The sequence below is a fragment of the Euleptes europaea genome, chromosome 5 (assembly GCF_029931775.1).
Source record: "Euleptes europaea isolate rEulEur1 chromosome 5, rEulEur1.hap1, whole genome shotgun sequence".
Classification (NCBI taxonomy): Eukaryota; Metazoa; Chordata; class Lepidosauria; order Squamata; family Sphaerodactylidae; genus Euleptes; species Euleptes europaea.
Genome location: NC_079316.1, coordinates 98,909,006 through 98,931,567, shown reverse-complemented (window position 1 = coordinate 98,931,567; position 22,562 = coordinate 98,909,006). Strand labels below are relative to the sequence as shown.

General features: G+C 44.4%; 1 protein-coding gene across 1 annotated transcript in view; it reads left to right on the top strand.

Moving 5' to 3' along the window:
• Positions 1 to 803: 803 nt before the first annotated feature.
• BICC1 (BicC family RNA binding protein 1) overlaps positions 804 to 22,562 on the top strand; it is a 155,982-nt gene continuing 134,223 nt past the window's right edge. Inside the window, exon 1 of the mRNA XM_056849360.1 lies at positions 804 to 1,326. Coding sequence (XP_056705338.1) covers positions 804 to 1,326 — 523 coding nt within the window. The remainder of the gene's footprint in view (positions 1,327 to 22,562) is intronic.

Sequence of the window (22,562 nt, the reverse complement as noted above, 5' to 3'; positions counted from 1 at the left end):
CTCAAAACTCTGCATGGGGGCTTATTGTTGAGTCTTGACAATTTGGACGGGGGGGGGGGATGTGCATCTAGAGAGCGGCAAATCCAAGGCAAAACTGTGTGCGTCAAGTGCCGTCAAGTCGCTTCCGACTGATGGCGACCCTATGAATGAAAGTCCTCCAGAATGTCCTATCTTTGACAGCCTTGCTCAGATCTTGCAAATTGAAGGCGGTGGCTTCCTTCATCGAGTCCGTCCATCTCTTGTTGGGTCTTCCTCTTTTCCTGCTGCCCTCAACCTTTCCTAGCATGACTGTCTTTCCCAGGGACTCTTGTCATCTCATGACATGACCAAAATACGACAGCCTCAGTCATTTGAGCTTCTAGGGTCAGTTCGGGCTTGATTTGATCTAGAACCCACTGATTTGTTTTTTGGGGCAGCCCACGGGATCCGTCCCCCTCTCCTCCAACACCCCCTTCCAAAGGAATCTACTTTCTTCCTATGGGCTTTCTTCACTGTCCAGCTTTCACACCCATACATAGTCAGAGGGAATACGATGGCCGGAATTCCTCGAGTCGCCAGCGGTTTCCTTTCCTCCCCGGTCCCCCGCGGACTAAGGGCGGCCTCCCTCGGCCGCAAGTCTCCGCAGGGTCGGGCCCGCAGACGAGGCTTGGGGTGGGGGGAGTGGGCGGGGCCCGATGGGCTTCTGACAGCGGGCGTGGGGGGGGGCGCTCCTCTGCGGCCCCCTCCCCTCCCTCCGCGCTGGGCCCGCCCCCTTCCCCGAGGATATCCCTCCCTGGGCGTCGGCGCGCGCCTCTGGCCGCCCAATGGAGGAGTCGGGGATGCTGTGCGGACTGCGGGCGGGATGGGGGCGCAGCCGAGCCGCGGCCGGCGCGGGCCAGGCGCTGTGCAGGGCGGGCGGCGGCGGCGGCGGCTGCAAGCGGAGCCGCGCGGCCGGCGGGGCGGGCGAGCTGGAGGCGGCGGCGGCCGGCGGAGCCCCCTCGGCCGAGGCGCTGGCGGGCTGGGATGAAGCCGGCGGCGGGCGGCTGTGGGGCCAGATAGCGTCGCGGGGGGAAGGGGGCGGCGACGGCTGCTGCTATTGCTGCTGCGGGGAGGAGGAGGAGGAGGAGGGGGGCGACGGCGGGTGGCGGCCCGGCCCGCTGGGCGGCGGGGCAGGGGCCGGCCGAGGGATGGCCGCCCCGCGCTCGGAGCCCGGCTCCAACAGCGAGCGCAGCGCCGACTCGCCTCTGCCCGACGACGGCGGCGGCGGCGGCTCCTCCGCGGCCGGCCCGCAGTGGGGCGAGGAGCGGTTCCGCGTGGACAGGAAGAAGCTGGAGGCCATGCTGCAAGGTGAGCGCGCCGGCCCCGCCGCGCCACGCCCCTCCGACGGGCTTCCCACGTGGCAGCGGCCGCGGCGCGGGCCGGGGGTCGCCGACGTGGGGAGGCCCGCCGGCGGTGGGGGTGGGGGGGAGGCCGGCAAGCCCCGGGGCCGGGGCCCGATCGGCGGCAGCCGCTCTCGCAACCCCTCTCTGCCCCGTTGCCAGACGTGTCGCCCCAGTGGCGGGTCGGGCGTGGAGGAACAAAGGGCGCTCGCTGGAGCCGCCTTTCTCCCCTGTTCCAGGCAGGATCCGGCCGGGATCGAACGCGCGGACGTTGTTCCCTGTTCCAGCCCGGATTCAGCCAGGATCGAACGCACGAACGTTCGAAGAACGTTCGTGCGTTCGATCCGGGCTGAATCCGGGCTGGAACAGGGAACAACGTCCGCGCGTTCGATCCGGGCTGAACGTTCTTCGAACGTCCGCGCGTTCGATCCGGGCTGAACGTTCTTCGAACGTCCGCGCGTTCGATCCTGGCTGGAACAGGGAAGAACGTCCGTGCGTTCCATCCGGGCTGAACGTTCTTCGAACGTCCGTGCGTTCGATCCGGGCTGAACGTTCTTCGGACGTCCGCGCGTTCGATCCCGGCTGAATCCTGCCTGGAACAGGGAAGAAAGGCGGCTCCAGCGACCGGGCGCTTTCGCCCGAAGAGAGCTTCTCGGGAGCCCCCGCTTGGGACCTCAGACAGGCATCACAGAGCGGAGGGGGGTCGGCCCACGGGAGCTCCCCTGGCGGAGGGAGGGAGGGAGGGAAGGATGCGCCGGGGACTCTCCCCTAATCCCCCCCCCCCACGCGAGTTTTGGCGACTCTTCCCACCAACGACAGCACGCGGATGAGTTTCCCCGCGCCTTGCGGATGGCTGCCTCGCCCGTTATGGCCGAGGACCTCCCGGAAAGAGCTTTTGTGCACTATTGGTGTGCGGGCGTTGCAGTCCCGGCTTTGACCCCCGCTTAGTCCTCAATTCTTCTTCCGCTTAGTCCTCAAGGCTTCTTCTTTGGGGGGCCCGAAGGAGTTCCGCGGAGGGGGCTTGCTTACGGTTGCCCTCGACCGGTGGGGTTGGAGCGGCGGTTCAATGGGGGCATCTAGCCTGGCCTAGATGTCTGGGAAGAAAGTAGACTCCTTTGAAAGGGGGTGTTGGAGGAGAGGGTGACGGATTCCGTGGGCTGCCCCCCAAAAACAGATCAGTGGGTTCTAGGTCAAATCAAGCCTGAACTGACCCTACAAGCTCAAATGACTCAACTGAGGCTGTCGTATTTTGGTCACGTCACGAGATGACAAGAGTCACTGGAAAAGACAGTCATGCTAGGAAAAGGTGAGGGCAGCAGGGAAAGAGGAAGACCCAACAAGAGGTGGATTGACTCAATAAAGGAAGCCACGGCCTTCAATTTGCAGGATCTGAGCAGGGCTGTCAAAGATAGGACGTTTTGGAGGACTTTCATTCATAGGGTCGCCATGAGTCGGCACTTAACACACACACACACTCTAGCCTGTCTAAAGCAGGATCTCTTCAGCAACTTGGCAATCTCTGTTTCTTCTGGATAGTAATGGGGACCCGGTGGGATGAAAAGATTTCCTGTTTGACTTCAAACGCAGGGTAACTCTTTCTCTCTTGCTCTGGCGGTTGAGGTTGATTTGGTGCTTCAGGGATGTTCAAGTTCAGCCTCTCTCTCTCCCTCTCTCCCTCTGGCCAAAAGTGCCAGCTAAAGCAGAATGCTTGAAATAGGCTTCCCGGCACTCACTGCTGGCTCTGGATCTCGCATGCTGTTTTCCGTCTCTCCTTCCTCATCCCCAGTCCTTGCGGCTTGTTTCCCAGCTATGTTTGATCCCAGATGTGGATAAGCTCTCCTTTCTACAGATGGCGGGACTTGTAGCCACAGCTGTTTTTAAGGGAAGTGCTTGTTTTAGGGTAGGTTTGTCCAGAAGCTAGCGTCCGTTGTTCGGAAGGCTTTGTGCAGAGCGTGTATTTCATTAGCCGCCTGTGCACTTTTTTCAAAAGTGTTCTCGTAATTAACGCCGACGTTAAGTTCCACCTCAAGGCTGTGGGTCTCATTGGCAATAATGAAATCTGAATTCCAAGAGAACACCAAAGGTTAAAACATAATCTTGCAGGTCGTGGATTCATTAACATTTCCAGAAGGCAGAGAAGTATTTTACCCATGTAGCATTTTAGGTTAAGAAGCTGATGTGGCAATAACATGAGCATCCCTGACCTGGATAGACCCACGCTAGCCTGATCTCGTCAGATCTCAGAAGCTAAGCAGGGTCAGCCCTGGTTGGTATTTGGATGGGAGACCACCAAGGATTACCAGGGTTGCTGTGCAGAGGAAGGCACTGGCAAACCACCTCTGATAGTCTCTTGCCATGAAAACCCCAAAAAAGGGGTCGCCATAAGTCGGCTGCGACTTGAAGGCACTTTACACACACACAGCCTGATCAATCTCAGAAGCTCTAAGCAGGGGCAGCCCTGGTTAGTATTTAGATGGGCGACTTCCAAGGAATACACACACACAAAATGAAAACTTTCAGGCATTCCCCTCCACCCAGATTAGGTGTTATCCAAAATCAGATTTTTATCGTATCCTCACTCTTATCTTTGATGTCATCCAACACCTCTCCCAAATATAATCCATTTCATAGGTCTCTTCAACCTACTTTGGCTTCTGAAAGCAAACATATTTTCCCCCCACTCACTTTAAGGATAAAAACTGTCTAACAAGAGTTAATGAAGCTTTAATCTGGGTTTTCTAAGACTTGTTCTGCTCTGATTCTTTTGGTTATATTTTAGTTTTAAATTGTGTGTACTCATTTGACTTCAGAAGCCAAAGAGCATCTATGAAAGGGCCCAAAGGAGCAGAGCTTTCTTTGGGTTCTCTTTTGAAGTCCATAGAGTTCAAAGTTTCCCCTAAACCTGTGTCTTCAGATGAAACTCATGGGTGTTGCTTAGGATTTTGACATTCGTTCTACACTGGATACTTCTGAGTTCTCTTGAACGGAGCTGTTGACCCATGCAAAATAGTGCTAACTCGCTTTTTAAACTGAATTGAAGACGGTGCTCATGGTCTATATTCTCATTCCTTTTACCACCACCCCCTCCATGTCTGGTCAAAACAGGTACTGCAGGTTTTAGAAGCACAAAAACCCCTTTTTGACCATAGATGATTATGGGACAGCAAATAGCATGGGTATCAATAACTCTTTCATACAAAGTATATTGGTGTTGGGGGACTCATCTGCTTGCATCCTGGAAAGCACCTGTCAATCCATTGGTAGTTTCATGCTGTGGGGGGAAACTAGAAGTGGCTTTCAGGTTGTCATTTAGGCAACTTGTGTGCTAGTACCTCTTTTTTTTCCCTTGTGAAGCCCACTTGATAAGCTTCTTAAGTACCCCAGAGCCCTGTAGAGGATCATTGTTTCAAAACTGCTGTTATATGAATATGTTTACCACTGTCTTCAGTGTGGATGAAAACCTGGTGATGCTGGGCAGTTTAGTTTTGTGTAGCTGAAGATTGCAGATAGTATGGAAGGTAGATAAAAAAAAACCCTTCCGTTTATTACAAAAAAAGTTTAGAAGTGTATGTTGGTTTGTAACTCATGTGACCTGATCGTTGCCTGTGATTGTGATGGAATGTCTTCAATTTTGTTCTGTTTTGAATTATGTTAATCTTGCTGAACGTTCTGTAAATAGTTTTTTTTAATAAAAATATTTACAAGGAGTAGTTTATGAAGACAGATGGGAAGATTAGAAATAATTCGATATGCACAGCAGTTGTGTAGTTTATTGAGCTTTTAATGGTCTTTGTTTTATTGATGGATGCAGGGTTTGCTTACAAACCTGTCCTTTGAACATAACAAACAATTTCCTAATGGAAAGGATAAAACATTTTTGGTCTTACTGGGGCACACTATTTAGGGAAATTGGGCCTGCCAGTGGCTGTTAGACAGGGTAAGTGCATGCCCCCTTCCTTTTCAGAAGCGGTGTACCTCTGAATGTCAGATTTTGAGTGCACACAGACCTTTTCCCTTCATGCCTTGCTTGCAAACTTCCCAAAATGTCTAGCTGGCCAGTGCTTCAAACGGGATGCCTTACTGGATGGGTCCCTTGGTCTGATCTGTCAGGGTTGATCTTGTGTTGGGTCCTGATATCACATCCTAGACTTTATAGTTTAATATACAGAGTATCTAATCTCACAATCTTTGTTTTGGTTACATTACGAGCTTATTGCCATGCATGTACTCCTCAGAGCCAAAAAGTTGGAAATCTATCTTTACAACATGAACAAAGTTAACTTTCTTAAAACCAGAATGTATACAGTAATCGGTCTACGTGATCGCTGTTATTAAATCTCTGAGAGTCTATAATTGCAAAGCATTTGGTCCGAGCACTGTCATTCTGGGAATAGTTTGTGTATCTCATCAGTCACTGTGGTTGGCAACTTTTGTTGTTTCTGATCCATATTTTTAAATAACTTTTTTTTCTTAAACAACGGTTTGAAAACTGTGTTCAGTGCTTGTAGGTATCTAATGGCTGTGCTGCCATTGTGTGGTGGTTTACTTACATTGTGCATGCTTAATTTAAATAACATAGCTCATTTCAGCAAGTTGTGGGTTAGTAGCAAAGCACTTGGTGTGACTGACTATAATGCTTGGAATTTGTTTCAGATTAGATTCAGTCTCCTGGGGGTAGGTTAATCTTTAAGCAGTTAGTATTTTGCTTTGCTGGTAGAGGGGTTTTGGAATGCAGCTGAGTAGAGTAGAGTTCAGTGTTTTTGTAACTGCTGTAATATAATAATTTGAAGATACTTTTAAAGGCAAAAGGTGCCCTAAACACTAAAGAATTGTGGGTAAAAATGGTGGATGTTAAAAGAGGCAATGAGTGGCTTACCTAGAAATTCTCCTTATCACTTGGGAGGAATACAGCCAATACAGGTAATTTTGCCATACATCTGTAAAATCCCATTTCCCTTGGCAGGCTGGTGCAAGGAATTTAGCTGTCCAAGTGTGAGACTCAAAGGTCATCTATCACATTGGTCATCTGGCTAGACTCAAAACGCCTAGTTTATTGTGGGTACGTGCACACCTTGGCTAATAACCACGTGGCAGGCGGTTGTCTGTACCCCCACCCTCATGCATGTCTAGCGTTAGTGATCCCGATGGACCTTCCAGTCCCAACAGCATATATAAAAAGTCCTGCTGTTCCCACGGGTTCTTTGCATACTTTCTGAATAAGAGCAATGTAGCCCACCGCATGTGTGGTGTTTTGGATTTGGCACAGGTTCATTATTCTGGTTTGGTCACTTTTATTATAGCTCCTCTCTATCGTTTGTTTTGCATCAGAGAGTCGCCAAGGAAAACGGCCAACTGAAATAACCAATATAAATCAAAAGTTTCCATTGATTATTTAACTACTTCCAAAATAAAAGTTCATAGTAGTTGGTTGCTATAACAAGAAAAACCGCATTGAATCAAAACTTAATGATCCTGTGTATAACCTCTGAGGGGCCACTGCAGGTTTCTTAAATATTTAACTTATTTTCTGAAGCAGTAAAAATATTAATGATGCACTGTCTTTATACAGTTAGAAAACTTAAAGTTCATGACCTGGAGCCATGGCAGATTTTTGTGGACAAGCGTTGATGCAAAATTGACGCGGTTTCCACAGTTCCTTTCTGCTTTAGTCTGCCCAGTCTCCACCCCACAATAAATTAAATCAGAAGTGCTCCAACTTGGATGTCCCAAGCTGGCCCAATCTTGTCAGATCTTGAAAGCTAAGCAGGGTCAGCCCTGGTTAGTATTTGGATGGGAGACCACAAGGAAGTCCAGGGTTGCTATGCAGAGGCAGGTAATGGCAAACCACCTCTGATGGACTCTTGTATTGAAAACCTACAGAGTCACCATAAATCTGCTTCAACTTGACAGCGCCATCTTGCCTCCGAGAGCAAGAATTTATATGCGAACATTCTCATTGGAAAAACAAGAACTGTGTCTTTGTAGGTAGTGTGAACTATTTCATAGCTGTTCATAAACAGCTCCCAAACCATAGTTTTAGCCCCGACCTTGGCTGGCCTAGGCTAGCTAACTGAGCTTTCTTGTCAGTTCTCGAAAGTGAAGCATGGTTGGCCCTGGTTAGCATTTCGATGGGAGACCACCAAGGAATTCCAGGGTTGCTATGCAGAGGCAAGCAATAGCAAACCACCACTGTTCGTCTCTTGCCTTGAAAATGATACTGGGTTGCCATAAGTTGGCTGCGATTTGATAGCACTTCACATATACGCAATCAGAAGTGAGGGCTGGTGGTATTTACTGGGCAGATCGGTATTCTCCATGAAAAGGAAGGTAAATGACATCTATAACTAGCTTACTGAGCCAACTCAGAGGCAGATCGGTGGATGGTACCTGTGGTATCTTGCCCATCCTTGGCCCCCACTCTCAGGCCACTGAGAGTCCCCACTGGGGAGAAAGGCAGGGGTATAAATACAAATAAATAATGGCACATTAAGTATATGAACTGCTGTGTCATGGGATGACTGAGGAGTGTTTTCTCCCACGTTTCTTTTCTTACAAAGGAAAACTACCTTTTTAAAAGTCCCAATATTTTATTTCTTGCATCTGTGTTCTGACATTTCCAACACTTTCTATTATAATCTTTGTTAGCTTTCGCTATATCTTTAGGTGTGATATACTATCTGAAGAACATTTTATACCAGTTCTCTCATAATATATGAAATTCTGTAAACTTAATCTCTTTAGTCCAAAGATTCTCCCCTTGACTAATGTATGTTTTCTCCAAAACTTTGCATCCATTTTATCATGAAATATTTTACTTGCTCTGTTTCAGTATCGTATCGCAATAATATTTTGTAAATGTCTTAAGTGTCCACTGATTAATTTTTTGAAAGTCTTCTTCCTCCTTAATTATCCACCTTCTTTGGTTATTTGTTCTCTCCATTTTGATACCATTCAATGGCATGATAATCATGGAATATTCTCTCCTTTATCTTTGACTATTTGCCAGGTTTTTATTTTTCCTAGATTGCCCACCATATTCTCATAAATTCTATGATCAATTTTCTTCTTTGTGCTGTTAGCACAGTAAACGTCAACTGGAAATGTCAGTAGTGAGGTTGGCGGACTTATTCTACTTCTTCATTGAAACCATATTCTTAACAAAGCATCTCCCAAAATGTTTTCCATCTTGAGTTTGAATTGTTCTTAAAGATTTCTGAATCCATAGATAGTTATGTATTCCTTCTTTAATGTCAATTGTTTCCTGTTTTACATTCCTTCGATTTGGATTAATCAGTCTGACGCTCAGACTAGTGTAGCAGCTTGGTGGTATAATTTAATGTTTGGTACCGTTAAACCTCCTCTTTTTTTTGATCATCTTGTAATATGTTAAATATTACTCTTGGCTTCTTTCTGTTCCAAATAAAATTGTTTATCATTCTCTGCCATTTTAAGGTCTTTTCATTTATATGATTATTTTCAACCCTGCCTGTCAATTAATGCCTTTGATGTAGGAGAAGCATGACAGCACATAATAAATGTATTTTCAGTCTGTTGCCATCTTGCCCCCTCCCCGCCCAACTACTATCGTTTCCACATTGCTCTGTTTAAAATTTATTTACTTTGGCCTCAGTTCTGTGGACCTGTTTTTTGTGACACTTTCTACACATTTGATTCTAATTACTTGCGCATCACCCAGAGCCTTCAGGAAAGGTACGCTGAGGAGGAGGAAGAGGGCAAAAATGCCTTCTCTGTCTTCATTAGTAGAGCCAGGAGGAGTGATCTCATCACATCCCCTTCTGGACTGTCCCCACACAGGTTCCACAGACCTGGGGGTGGGATGCAGGAAAGAATCCATAATCACCACTTTCTGCTGACAGATTGCTGAGCCCAGTCCTTTGGCATGAATGTCTTTTTCAGATAGAATAGCTTGAAATGGCATTCAGGCTACCATTCTGTGAACCCTGCCTTGGGGAAGATCCCATTGAATTTGCTAGGACTTACTTTCTGCTAAGGCCTGGCCCGGAGTGTGAAATAGGGTTGCCAACCTCCGTGTGGAGCCTGGGGATCTCCCCCAAATGACATCTGATCTCCAGAATACAAAGATCTGTTCTACTGGACCGAATGGTTGCTTTGAAAGGTGGACTGTATGACGTCATACCCTGCTGAGATCCTTCCCTTCCTCAGAGTCCACCCCTCCCTCAAATCTCCAGGAATTTCCCAACCCAGAGTTGGCAACCCTAGCGCTGTGAAATGTGAGTGGCTGAATGGGCGAACTTGTTCCAGTTGTTGTTCTAGTTCATTATCAACACGGCCAAAACAATAATCATTTCAATCAAAGAAGCAAAGTTTACATCACTTAACAGATATGGGTTACTGGAGCATGGCGTTCTATTGTGCTTTTCCAAGGGGAAAAATGATAAATGGTCCAGTTAAACTTTATTTCTATAACAGGGGTGAGTAACTTTCTTGACACTGAGGATTTTATTACAAGCATGTTGTAAGCTGCCGGGCCAAGATTGATTTGAATAATTGCATGGTGGAATGCACTTTAGCTAATCTGATTCGTGTATCAGTTCACGAATTTGATGGATTCCAAGCTACAGGGGGCATGTTGGCATTTATTCTAGACTAGTGCTGATATTCAAGTGTTTAAATGAGAAAAACCTGGAGTAAGTAGTTGAGGTTGTTGGGAAATCTTGCAACATAAATATAGAATCTTTAGGTTTTAACATACACTGCTGAGATCCTTCCTCAAACTCCATCCCCCACCTCAAATATCCAGGCTTGCTTAACTGAAGACTGGTGGCTCAAAGGATTCTAATAAGTCTGTGGGCCAAGTACCTTGGAAGTTACATACAATCTAGGCCTCACATTTTGCTTCAATATGCTTTGAAGAGCACAGTGTGGGTGCTTTTACTATTACATTTATGTCCTGTTGCTGTTCTGTTAATTGGTTTTGAGATGGCAGGTGTAAGGTTTGCCATCAGGTCTCCTAACCAAGCATGTGTCATACCTCTGTAGCTTTAGCAAGGCAGTAGGATCCTGTGCTTTCCAACCGTAACCTGGCTCCTGAATGCTAGTGTACTGGAAGAGTATTGCTACTGCACTGCTAGACTTTTCCCCAACTGCTGCAAGGTTGGAGCTTTGCTGGCAGTAGTCTGCTAAATTGGCATTGGCAGATGCACCTTTAATTTAGGGGGTTACCGCACTTTGTATTCCCAGCGATGTATTAAGAGTTTGAAAATGTTGTAAAAAACATCGCTTTAAAAGGGTTTTTGGATACCACGGCTTATAAATGGTTGGAAGACGTCTTCACAGCTAAAGGGGCCAAACAAAGTGCGAACAGTATTTTTTATAACGTTTTCAAACTCTTAATACATCGGTGGGAATACATAGAACGTGTGGACAGTATTTTTTATAACATTTTCAAACTCTTAATACATCGCTGGGAATACAAGTGCGGTAACCCCCATACTGTAGTTGGCTTGCTTGGGGGAAATGGTGTGGATAGTCACAGACTGCGGTGTAACACAGCCTTGCGCTTCTATCTGCGAAAGCAATGTTTTTGTTAGTTCACAGCATGCCTTTTTTAAAGTAATCTTTGGTCTAGTGGCCCCAAAGGGGGAGAGAATACCAGTTACATTCTTCATTATAAATTGCTTGCTTGCCACAGCTGGCTATTTATGAATATGCCTGGTGGAATACTTGGTTCTTCTTGTGCAGATGTAGTTGCCCTGTTGAAATGAAGGCTCATCTCGAGAGCTTTTATTCAATGCAAAGGGACAAGGAATGACCGTCAGTAACTTTTTAGTATGCAGACAGAGAAGAACCATCAGTAATCATGTCCACTGCAGTAGCAGCACAACGGTATAAAAATAACATTAACGCTGCTAGGAAAAGTAGCTGTGATTGCTACCTCATGCCTGGAGGGTGAACAACACGTTTATTCAGACAGTTCAGACTTGCCCAATACTGAACACTGGCACCAAAGATCACTGAAAGAGAAAGCTTAATCTCTCAGCATTTTCCCCAGTACACAATCCTATTGTGTAGACAAAAGAAAAAAACCACTAAATGTTGCTTGTGTTAACTGAAATAATCCAGTAGTCATAGCTGTGAAGTGTGGCTATGGCAAGGTGTTTTCTAACCACACCATTCCATAACTTTCTTCCCGTTGACGGTCATGCCTGTAGCTTTGGGAAATGGTTATCTGGGTGAATGTCATGTTACTGATTATGGTGTCCTGAAAATTAAGAGTCTGAACAGACTGTTGGGACATTTAAATGCTTCTAATTAATTGTTTTACTTGGGACATTGCAGCAGGCTTTCTTTCTTTACCCATGCTTTTACTGGATAAGTTTCTATTTAAGCTTTCATTTAGTAAGGCTCCAAACATGTTTGCTCAGCATAGCTAGTACTACAAGGTCAGAGTGGTCCTGCAAATGAGAATTGTTTTAACATACACACCAAGGTAATTCAACTTTATATATTTTTCAAATAGCAGTTCGCAGTTTTTAGCATCCATTGCATATATGTGCTTAAATGGTCAATTCGGTGAGCTTCTTGAATCCCTGCTGCTTCCTTTCTTGTGTTCAAGTTCCATTATTGTTAGGAATGTTTCAGACGTTGACAGCAGTACAGTCACAAGGTGGACACATCTTATTCAGGCTTCCTTGATTACTCTGAAGGCAAGCAAGCACTTGATCGGTTCACCATGAGGGTCTCTGGCAAAGTTGGTCACACGCACACATGAAGCTGCCTTATAGTGAATCAAACCCTTGGTCTGTCAAGGTCAGTTGTCTACTATGACCAGCAGTGGCTCTCCAGAGTCTGTGGTAGAAGTCTTTCACATCACCCACTATCTGATCCTTTCAACTGGAGGTGCTGGGAGTTGAACCTGGGACCTGCAGATGCTCTACTGCTAAGCCATGACCCCATCTCCAAGACCAGGACGAGCAATGTTGCATCTGTGTAATGATCACTTGGTCACTGCAGGTGCTGTTACCCAGCCCTAAGAGTTGGGTCATCTTATTTAGTGTTCCAGTAGTTAAATTGGTGAACTTGTATAAAACATAAAATTGTTTGCAGTTCGTCCCCTCTTTGAGCCTGCACAGTCAGGGTGTTCCTTTCAGTGATCCAGCATCAGCTAGACTGCATTGACTGCTCTTTGACCCTATTTGAGAAGTGATCACAAGAGCTTATTGCAAGATTAGTTCAGGTGATGGGCAGACTCTGAAAATGCACATGTTCAGTTAATAAGTCTCAATTCAAATCTCACACTGATTTTTCTTCCTCTTACTATGTGTCCTTTGAAAAATTGCAGACAGTGGCAGTTGGGTTGCAGAGGAACCGGTGGTGACATGGTGTGAGCCAGTTCAGGTGTGCCAGTTGTCATAACCATACAGAGTCATCAGAACTTATTCAGAAACATTTGAACAGCTACTTAAACAATCGACTTGCTGGCTGCCAAACTAGTGGGTCTTTGAGTGTAACAGTGTGTGATGCATTTTAACTTGGTCACTGTCATAGCTACTATTAGGAATACTCTGACCTGCAGGGCCCAGGCTAGCCCGATCTCATCAGATCTTGGAAGTTCAGCAGGGTTGGCCCTGGTTAGTATTTGGGTGGGACACCACCAAGGAAGTCCAGGGTCACTACGCAGAGGCAGGAAACAGCACACCACCTCTGAATGTCTCTTGCCTTGAACACCCTATAAGGTCATAAGCCAGCTGATGGCACCTTCCACCAGTACCAATTTTGGGGGTGGGCACTGGGGCTACATAAGGAAATTGGATGGGGCTGGGCTTAAATTATGTATGAGTAGGCTCAGCATAGTTGTTCAACTCTAAGAGTGGCATATTTTGCAAATCTGTGCTCTGTAGGCATTGTCTCACATGGATAGTCTGATATTCCATTACTATTAAGGGTTGTTTTTTTTTTGCCTAAAGCACATGAAACACTCTATTTAGTGCTGTAGCCCAAAGCACTAGTTTTGTCTCAAGTTATAGTGCAGAAACATGCACCAGATAATGGAAGCACTCTGAACGTAAAGAGCAAGTAATGTTAGTTTTGAAGTTTACAAGTAAAGCGGACAATTAATGTGGCACTGACATCTTGATTTTGAAGCAAGTATATTTATGTCTCCCATTTCTGGGAATGAGATTTCTGCAAAATCCCTTGGCCTGGAATTCTGCATGCACACGCAACTCTCATTGTTTTAAGTATCATGATAAAAGGTCTCTGTGGTTTCCACAACTTTAAAACAGTTTCTGGTGGTTGAAAATGAAATCAATTAAGTTCTGGCTCCTCTGAAATGGGTAGGTGTGCAAAGCAGGAAGCAAATTCTTTCCTATGTAAATAATTCTTGGGTAGTAATAAAACCTCTACAAGGATCCAAGTCCTTTAAAAGTAGTTCTTAGACAAACCAAAATGCTGAAGTTTCAGGTTAGCAGTTGGGATTTTGCAGTAACAGAACATCTTTAATAGCATTTACATTTGGTGTTTCATGTGTGTATAAGCAGGAAAGGTTTCAGTTACTTTCTGAGATTTCACATGCCAAATTTGCTGATTAGGCTTTCTTACAGAAAAATAAATATATGAAATAGATTTGTGGGAGTTGTAGTTTTTTAAAATGTCCTTGCATTCCATTGTTAACTATTGTAATAATACCACTTCATTGTGTTTCAGTGTTTCCTTAGTAGTATAACAGGCTGTCTTGGTTTGGCTTGAGATTTTTTTTTATTTGGTTCAGTATTGCTGGCTTGCACATTTTTGTTGGTTACATTATAATATTTACCTACCATTGGAAAATATGTCTTGTTAATGGCTTGTTGTGGACAGCCTGATTTAATGCCTGTATGGCAAATAAACATTCTGCTGTGTAATTCTTCAGCAGAAACAACATCATTAAATATGTACATATTTCAGTTTTAAGGAATGAGGAAAAGAGATGGGTGGCAGCTATGTGTACTTGGCACCAAAATAAATTCAAGTTTGAGCCCACTTGCAATAACTTGGGGTAATGGGCCTAGGTTCTCCTACCCTGGAGTTCCCCAAATAATTTTTTTTCTGTAATGAGCCAGGGTTTAAGAGGAATGTGGGGTAGGAAATCCTGGAGGTTATAACTAAGCAGTCCAGACGGGTGGCATACAAATAGCTGTAGAAGAGGGAGGCTGTACAGTATCATTTTATGACTACATGAGATCCTAACCAAAACCTTCTGTGGTTGCTTCAGTTTTTGGCCCATTTGTATCTCTGGTTGCCAAAAAAAAGAAGAATATTTCCAATGCAAAGGTTATTAGAATTAGTGAAATGGCTTGCATGTCATCCTGATGCTTGGTGCCTTTCTTTTCCTGTTGTCTTTCACATGCTGAGAATGACACCTTTTGCTATTCTTTCACCTGTTCAGAATGACAATTTCTGGCTCAGATTCCCAAGTACATTTTTCTGTGCTCTGGATTGACTGTTATTTCCCTGAACTGTTCTTCTCTGGCTTGAAACATAAAGTAAGAATCTGTGCATGCTGGGGCTCAGGTCCAAAGCTTATGCAAAAGTTCCTGTAAATTAATCCTTTACTGTCTCATCAGTTGCGGTAATCTATGAGATCAGACCACCCAGTCCTTCTCTTTCTTGAGTGTATCCTGTATTTGAGCTGTGCAGTTCTCTTGATAAGTTTTACAACTGTTTTATCTGGAGGTTTTCCTGTGCAGATCTAAAATCCATGATTTATAGGCGTGTCTAGGAGGAAGGGAGTTACATTTCCATGAGGTTGTCCACCAGAGATAGTGCCCAAAACAATGGATCCTAGTAGGGCAGTACAGTTATAAGCCTGTGAGGGGGCACTATTGGTATATATACCAATGTTATATATACCATATATATCAAGTAGAATTCTTGGAAAACAGAAGCTTGCTAAGTACTCATAATCTCAGATTCAAATGAAGGGGGAGTTTGAGGTTGTGGAAGGAAAAACCTGGCATTTGCAGCAGTTGTATCTTTTTTTTTTTTTTGAAAATTTTATTGGTTTTTATAATATAAATTTTCCATATCAACAAACAACAATGAAAATAATATGAAAATCTAAATCATAACTAATGTTGTAATTATTTAAGTACTTAATAAAAAATAAAAAATAAAGGAAAATGTTTTGACTTCCCCATCACCTCCGTCCGCCTCTTAATAAAGTATTCTATCCCATCGTGATATGATCTGATCTTAATTATTCTTGCAGCAGTTGTATCTTGAGTCATTTACGGTAGAGTTTCTATGTTCCCATTGTCTGAGAAAGTAGCTGACAACTCTTATGTGTGATGTACTTCTCCCCCCCCTCGTCAAGAGTCAGCTAGCTGTCTTCTGTTGTATTTTTCTTTGGTGCTGCAGGAAAGTCAATGAAACAGATTTCTCAGACTTAATCTTCGTTTCCAGTACATTGCTTATTAGACTTCCGCAAGCAACATAACTTGTCATTTTGAGTAGCCGCAAAACATATTCAAACTTGATGTCTGAGTAAAAATGAAATCCTTAGTGCAAATTAAATGATTTTTTTTCAGTTTAAGATGTTCATTGGAGCACTGCATGTTATGGTCAAAAATGTTCAGCACAGTTGAGATATATTCTGAAGATACTGTGCTCCTGACTTGTGTATGTGAAGGAAACTCATGTTAGAGAACAAATATGGTCTGTGCCTTTCACACAGAATGGTAGAAGTAGAAAGACATGCTGTAGAGAACATTTGCACTTTTAGGTTTGATTTATTAAATACATATTTAATTTACTTCCATTGTCTTTGGGAAACATCTGTCAGTCTTGCTCTTTGACAGAGACCTTTAACCACAAATACTGGGAATCGAAGCTTTAGAGCTGCAGTCCCCAAAGGGACCAGCCAGGATTAGTAGACTTTCATCCTTTCCTTGCTTAACAGCTGTATAGGATGTCAAGACACTTTTGAGTGTGCATCCGTTTTCATAAACGTGGTGTTCCAACTTTAGAAATAGCTCTGCTCTACTGCAGGCTTTTTCACAGACTTAACCTGGTCTGTCTTGTTGCTGTTAATTGTGTGTGTGTGTTTAAATTTTGCACTTTGCTGTTTTATAGCTTATTTCCATACAATATTTACAGTCAGCTTTTTGGAGAAACTTTTATGTGTAATTATTACCAACATGTATCTACAGACAGATTAATTCTCCTTACATTATATCCAGCTTCTCATTAGCAGTGGGTTTTCTTCTTAGCTTGATTCATAACTGATTCGATATTTGCGAGTTTTCTTAGCAAGCATGGGAAAGAAGAGCTTGGTTTGTGACAGAGGCACACCTGCATTGATGACGCCATATGTTTTTGTCTTTTTGTGGTTCCACTGAGAATTGCAATTCCCAGCAACAGACATGGCTGAAAGTGGCATGGAAATTGAACAATTTCTCCCTTAAAATAAATATACCTGGGAGCAAGAGATGCCTTTAGAGCTTTGATTGGGGGGGATAGTTGTTACATACTGCATTGGCAAGAAATAAAGAGCATTAACTGAAATAGAGTCAACAAAAAGAAAAGGTTGCTTGGTTAAGTTGCGTAGCTTACACCATCTAACAAGAGATACCTCCAAAGTAAAAGGTCACAACCAGGTACCTACTTACTTGAAGGTCTGCCTTTCCCTTTATGAGCCTACCCATTAGTTAGTGTCTTCTATACAGGCCCTGCCTCCAGTGCCTTCTTTACACTAAGGTCTTCTATGCAAGGGTTGGATCTCCCTGCTTGGACCTGGGTTCATCGCACATTAAAGAAACCCGGATTGGGGGAAAATGTTTGCATTGGCTTGAATGATCAGGGAAGAAACTGTGTGCTAATCGAACCATGAACAAACAGTCTCCCAAGCTCAAATCAAGTCCCACCCCTTTAAATGCTGCTCTGTAATTGGCTTACTTTGCAGTGCTCCCTGTGAGAGAAGATTTCCTTCCCCCCAAACTCAACCGCATAAAAAAGCATTTTAAGAACAATAAACGGAGCTACCTGAAAGAAGGGGGGGGGGAATCAAAGCCTTGTTTTAAAAAAGCCTTTCTTTTGCTCAGAAAGAGCTCCGAGGTAGCAGGAAGCACTTGAATCCCCGCCTCTTTACACTTCTTTGTGATTGGCTGTGAGGGAAGCCAATCTTCTCCCCCCCCCCCCGTTTAACCATTGGCATGCTGCTTTGAGGAGGGGGTTGGAAAAGGGTGGGGCGTGATGGTGCGAGGAAGTTCAACCCAAGAATGGAGTATGCACGCTCTGTGACTCTGGAATGAGCCAGGATTAATGGTTTAATTTGGGCCAGAAGAGGAATGGGAAAAGCCGGGTTCGTTTTGTGTCGAAGCAGCGTTGAGCTGCCAAGGAATGAGATATCGTGCATACTGAAATATTTGATCCTGGCTGAAACGGGGAATAAAGGAGATTAAAGTTACCATGCATAAAACACCTATGTGTAGTTATCTTTGGTCAAGTAGTGGCTTTTTCAGCAGCAGCTCTTGCTTTATGGAAAGGACTACCAGAAGCTTTGTGGAGAGCATCTTCCTAGTTGATGTTCTTCAACTGGAGTCCCCCTTTGGAAATCTGACATAGGATGTTGGATGGAACAACAAAATAGCTGCTGCAGGAGGTAGAGATGCACAGAGGAAGCCAAGTGTAGGGGAGAGAATAAAGCCAGCACTGTGGTGATAGTGGCCACTGAAACAATGTTATTTTAATCTGCTCAGCCAATCAGATCTCCAGTGAACGATCAGAAACCCAGTGGGCAAGCCCCCACATGTCCTCACCAACAGTATGTGCCAGGGAAGTTGGCAGGTGCCCATGGGTGCCATGTTGGAGACCCCTGTTTTACAGGCTTGTAAAACTGGAAGGTATTTGTCAGAGTTGCAAGGCTGTCAGAGTAGTTTGACAGGTTGCATTTAGATCTAGTGGATCTGGAATGATGTCACAGGTCTGGAAACTCCCTGGAGAGCAAGAGAGAGCTGACCAGAACTGGTTATTGCCAGAAGGCTGATGCACTGCAGTAGCAACAGGTGTATGACTAAGCAACTACTGTGATTGGTGCCTGAGACTGATTTGTGTATATAACCACATGGGAATCAAGCCCATGTGTGGGAATGCTAAAGAGGAGGAGTTGTATAAGGAGTTGTATTATATCTATGCACTGTAAAATAAACGAGCACTGCTTTTCCAGGCGTTCTGGTGGTGTTTTCCTGGACCAACTGCGTAATCCGCTGGCACCAGCATCAGTATTCTCATAGAATCATGGAATCATAGCTTTGGAAGGGACCACCAGGGTCATCTAGTCCAACCCCATGCACAATGCAGGGAATTTACAACTACCTCCCCCACATACCCCCAGTGACCCCTATTTCATGCCCGGAAGATGCCCAAGATGCTCTCCATCTCATGAAGAGTAGGTTTTTATATGCCGTCTTCCTCTACCACTTAAGGAAGACTCAAACCGGCTTACAATCACCTTCTTTTCCCCACCCCACAACAGACACCCTGTGAGGTAGGTGGAGCTGAGAGAGCTCTTAATAGAACTGTAACTTGCCTAAGGTCACCCAGCTGGCTTCGTGTGTAGGAGTGGGGAAACAAATCCAGTTCACCAGATTGGCCTCCGCCGCTCATGTGGAGGAGTGGGGAATCAAACCCGGTTCTCCAGATCAGAGTCCACCTCTCCAAACCACTGCTCTTAACCACTACACCACTGCTCATGATCTGCTGAGGACATAGAATCAGCATTGCTGACAGATGGCCATCTAGCCTCTGCTTAAATACCCAGGGAAGGAGTTTTACCACCTCCCGAGGAAGTCTGTTCCACTGAGGAACCGCTCTGTTAGAAAATTCTTCCTAATGTCTAGACAGAAACTCTTTTGATTTAATTTCAACCCGTTGGTTCTGGTTCGACCTTCTGGGGCAACAGAAAACAGCACCATCCTCCATATGATAGCCCTTCAAGTTATCATATCCCCTCCGTCTTCTCCTCTTCAGGCTAAACATACCCAGCTCCTTCAACCTTTCCTCATAGGACTTGGTCTCCAGACCCCTCACCATCTTTGCTGCCCTCCTCTGGACACGTTCCAGCTTGTCTACATCTTTCTTAAATTGCGGTGCCCAAAACTGAACACAGTACTCTAGGTGAGGTCTAACCAGAGCAGAGTAAAGCGATACCATCACTTTGCGTGATCTGGACACTATACTTCTGTCGATGCAGCCCAAGATTGCTTTTGCCTTTTTAGCTACCGCATCACACTACTGCACACGACTGCTTACACTACTTCTTCTAATAGATGACTTTTGCCAGATTTACTCATTGCGTTTATTGGGTGTTTGTGTTTTTAATTGCTTGGTTTTCCCCCCTGTGTGTTTGACTGTAGGCCTCCCTTGAATGGCAGAGGAGACATAGTATACATTTTAAAACTAAATGTTACCCAGCACAATCCTAGTTACACAAATCCCTATTAGAGGATAAGGTTTTTTTCTTCTTCAAAATTCAATAAAATGACAGCACCCCTTGTGAATCACTGAACAAATGTGAAATTGCTTCAAAATTATTAGGTAGCAAGTCTTTAATATAAACAGTACAACTTATGCAACTTGAAGTAACTAAATCATGATGGCTATAAGCATAGCCACACTAAAGTATACAAAATCTTCAGTGCCCTTCAGGAAGGGCACTCAGGACATTGGTGAACAACACACAATTCCCAATAATAAAAAGGGGGGAGAAAGAAAAGTCCGCAACTTTAATTCAAAATGCAGGGCTGTTTCTTCCCTTTATGTTCTTGGTGAATCCTGCTGCTGGTGAGGCTGCTGCAGACCTTCTCTCTCCAGTCTGACCTGCAAAGGAAAATTATTAATCCCCTCCGTTGAACTCTGGGCTTCCCTCTTCCTTGCAGCCCCAACGGACTGAGGGGTGGGTCCCTTGCAGTTAGAAACATACCTAACTGCTCATGCTCAGTGAGCTCCCTAGGTCCTAAGGTCTGCAATATTGGCATGGGTTCCATGAACATTAAAGAACTTTTGCACATGAGCCTGAACACTGACTTCGGTCGTATTAAACTTCTTTGTCCCGCATTTCTTGCTATACATGGCAATTTGTGACTGCAAGTATACGGAATTTAGTCTTACATTGAGAGCTGGAGAACAACTTCTGGGAGAAGTGATATTGAATACCACACAGCTTAGAATTAAGAGCTGCTCTGACTTCCGGTGTTCAATCTCTGTCATTACAAAGCAAGATTTCTCCCTTGGTTTCAAGCTTTGTTTCTGTGATAAGCGTGCCAGCGGCTAGCTGGATTTGACTGTTTCTGAGTTTAATTACTTTGACTCCTCCAGCCCTTTGACTCATTAGGAGGGATCCTGGAAATGCCATCTAGTCATTCCTTCTGCTTTGGTGTGAAACCAGGAATTCCCCTGTCAATGAACGTGGCAAAACTCAGGTAAAGAATGACAGAGGAGGTTATTTAGCATAATAGGCTGGTCAAAAATATTTGGCACTCGAGAGGCTTTTTGAAATACAACTTAAATAATAGTTTTATTTGTCTCTTTTTGTGGGATTTAAAAGTCAGGTTAGTAAATCTTCAATAACACGAAATGTAGATTGTAACAGAATAACAGAATTGAGGAGACTGAGATGGTGAAATCCAGGTGACACACTGTACTTCCAAAATGTATCAAGCTGTTTCACACACGAGCGTTTGAATCTTTATTTTCTACTGAGAGGGCTTTCTCTTGGCAGTCTCTGGTTTGTTTCTTAACCTTACGCTTCTTTCACACAGTGTTTCTTGTAGGAGTTAGGAACGTTATCACGCTTCCCCAGTTTATCTCTTGAACTGGCCTAGGATCACTCCTTTCACAAGAGCTCTCTCTCATTAAACTCTACCGACTTTAGAGCTTTTTCCCTTCTATAAGTGGTTATGGATCCTGTCCTGATCCAGAAACCCAAAACGTGTTCCTTTTGACCCCTGAAGAGAAATCCTCCACTGGGCAGCTTGCAGAGCCCACAGCTGTTTCCAAGCTCGGTCTGTTCACGTCTCTCTCAGTCATCTGCCAGTTCTTAACTGCCAGTTACAACTGCCACTCCCAGAATTCTGTTCAAACTCCCTGTCAGTTACAAACGTTCGATGACCGGTACAACTCTTTGGAATGCAGCTGTCCGTCACATAATGGAAGGCAGATTAGCGTGGTCTCTCTTCTCCTTGGCCGCTCATTTTCCTGCAGACCTAACAGATACTTAGCTAAATCTAAAATAAGAGTCCCATAATTATGGCTTCTGTAGGAACAAAATGCTGTCGTTCAGTTCCCACCAGTATCCTTGGCATCAGTTCCCATCAGGATACCCGCATTTTAGCAAGTACTTATTTGTTCGAAGCATTCTTTAGGATAACTTTGTCTGGGCTCAGTCCAAAAATGTGGGCCCTTCTTGAAGCTAAGAAGAGTGCAAGAAGTTGAGGAAACAAGTAATTTTGGCAAGTTTAATATTTCCATAAGGTTTTATCTCGACCTCAAGCATGGAGAGATCTAGTCTCATGTACCCTAAAGCAGTGTGCTGCATATTTGCTGTAGGAGCCCACCAACAGAATGTTATCCTTTGTCAGGATCCATCTTTTCACCACAAAACCCTAGTTTCTCATTTTTAAAAAATACCTTGGTTTTTTGCGTTATTGGAGTCTCTGCTTGCTGTAACCACACAATTGGGAGAAAGTGTAGGTACCTGATATTTGGTCTTGAGTGAATTTTTCCTTTAGCATAATGTCTACCAGGGAATCTTAAGGCATTTCCTTTTTCATTTTGTGATCTGGGTCACAGAAGTGCTACCAGTCACCACAGCTATGTTGCCAAAATGGTTCAGCTCAGTAATGAATGTGAGGAGGATGGTGAAACTTCTAGGGTCAGCAACATGCAAATGAGAAATACCCTTTGATTGAAAGAGCAAAGTGAAAACCAGGAATAATGTTTAGATTTTTTATTTCCGGGTTGCTTTTATAGGCAGAATATCATACTCTGAAAGGATAGTCTTTAGATGCTAGGTTGAATAGAGAAGTGTTTGAAACATAACAAAGGTGCCCTCAGGTTGAAGTTTTCTAAATTTGCTTTAGTGTACCATATAGGGCATTTGTTAAACAGCAGGCAAAGTTGGTTTGATGGTTCTTCTATATGTTGAATGAATAACGTTTTTTCTGAATAGTATGTTGATAAAACCCA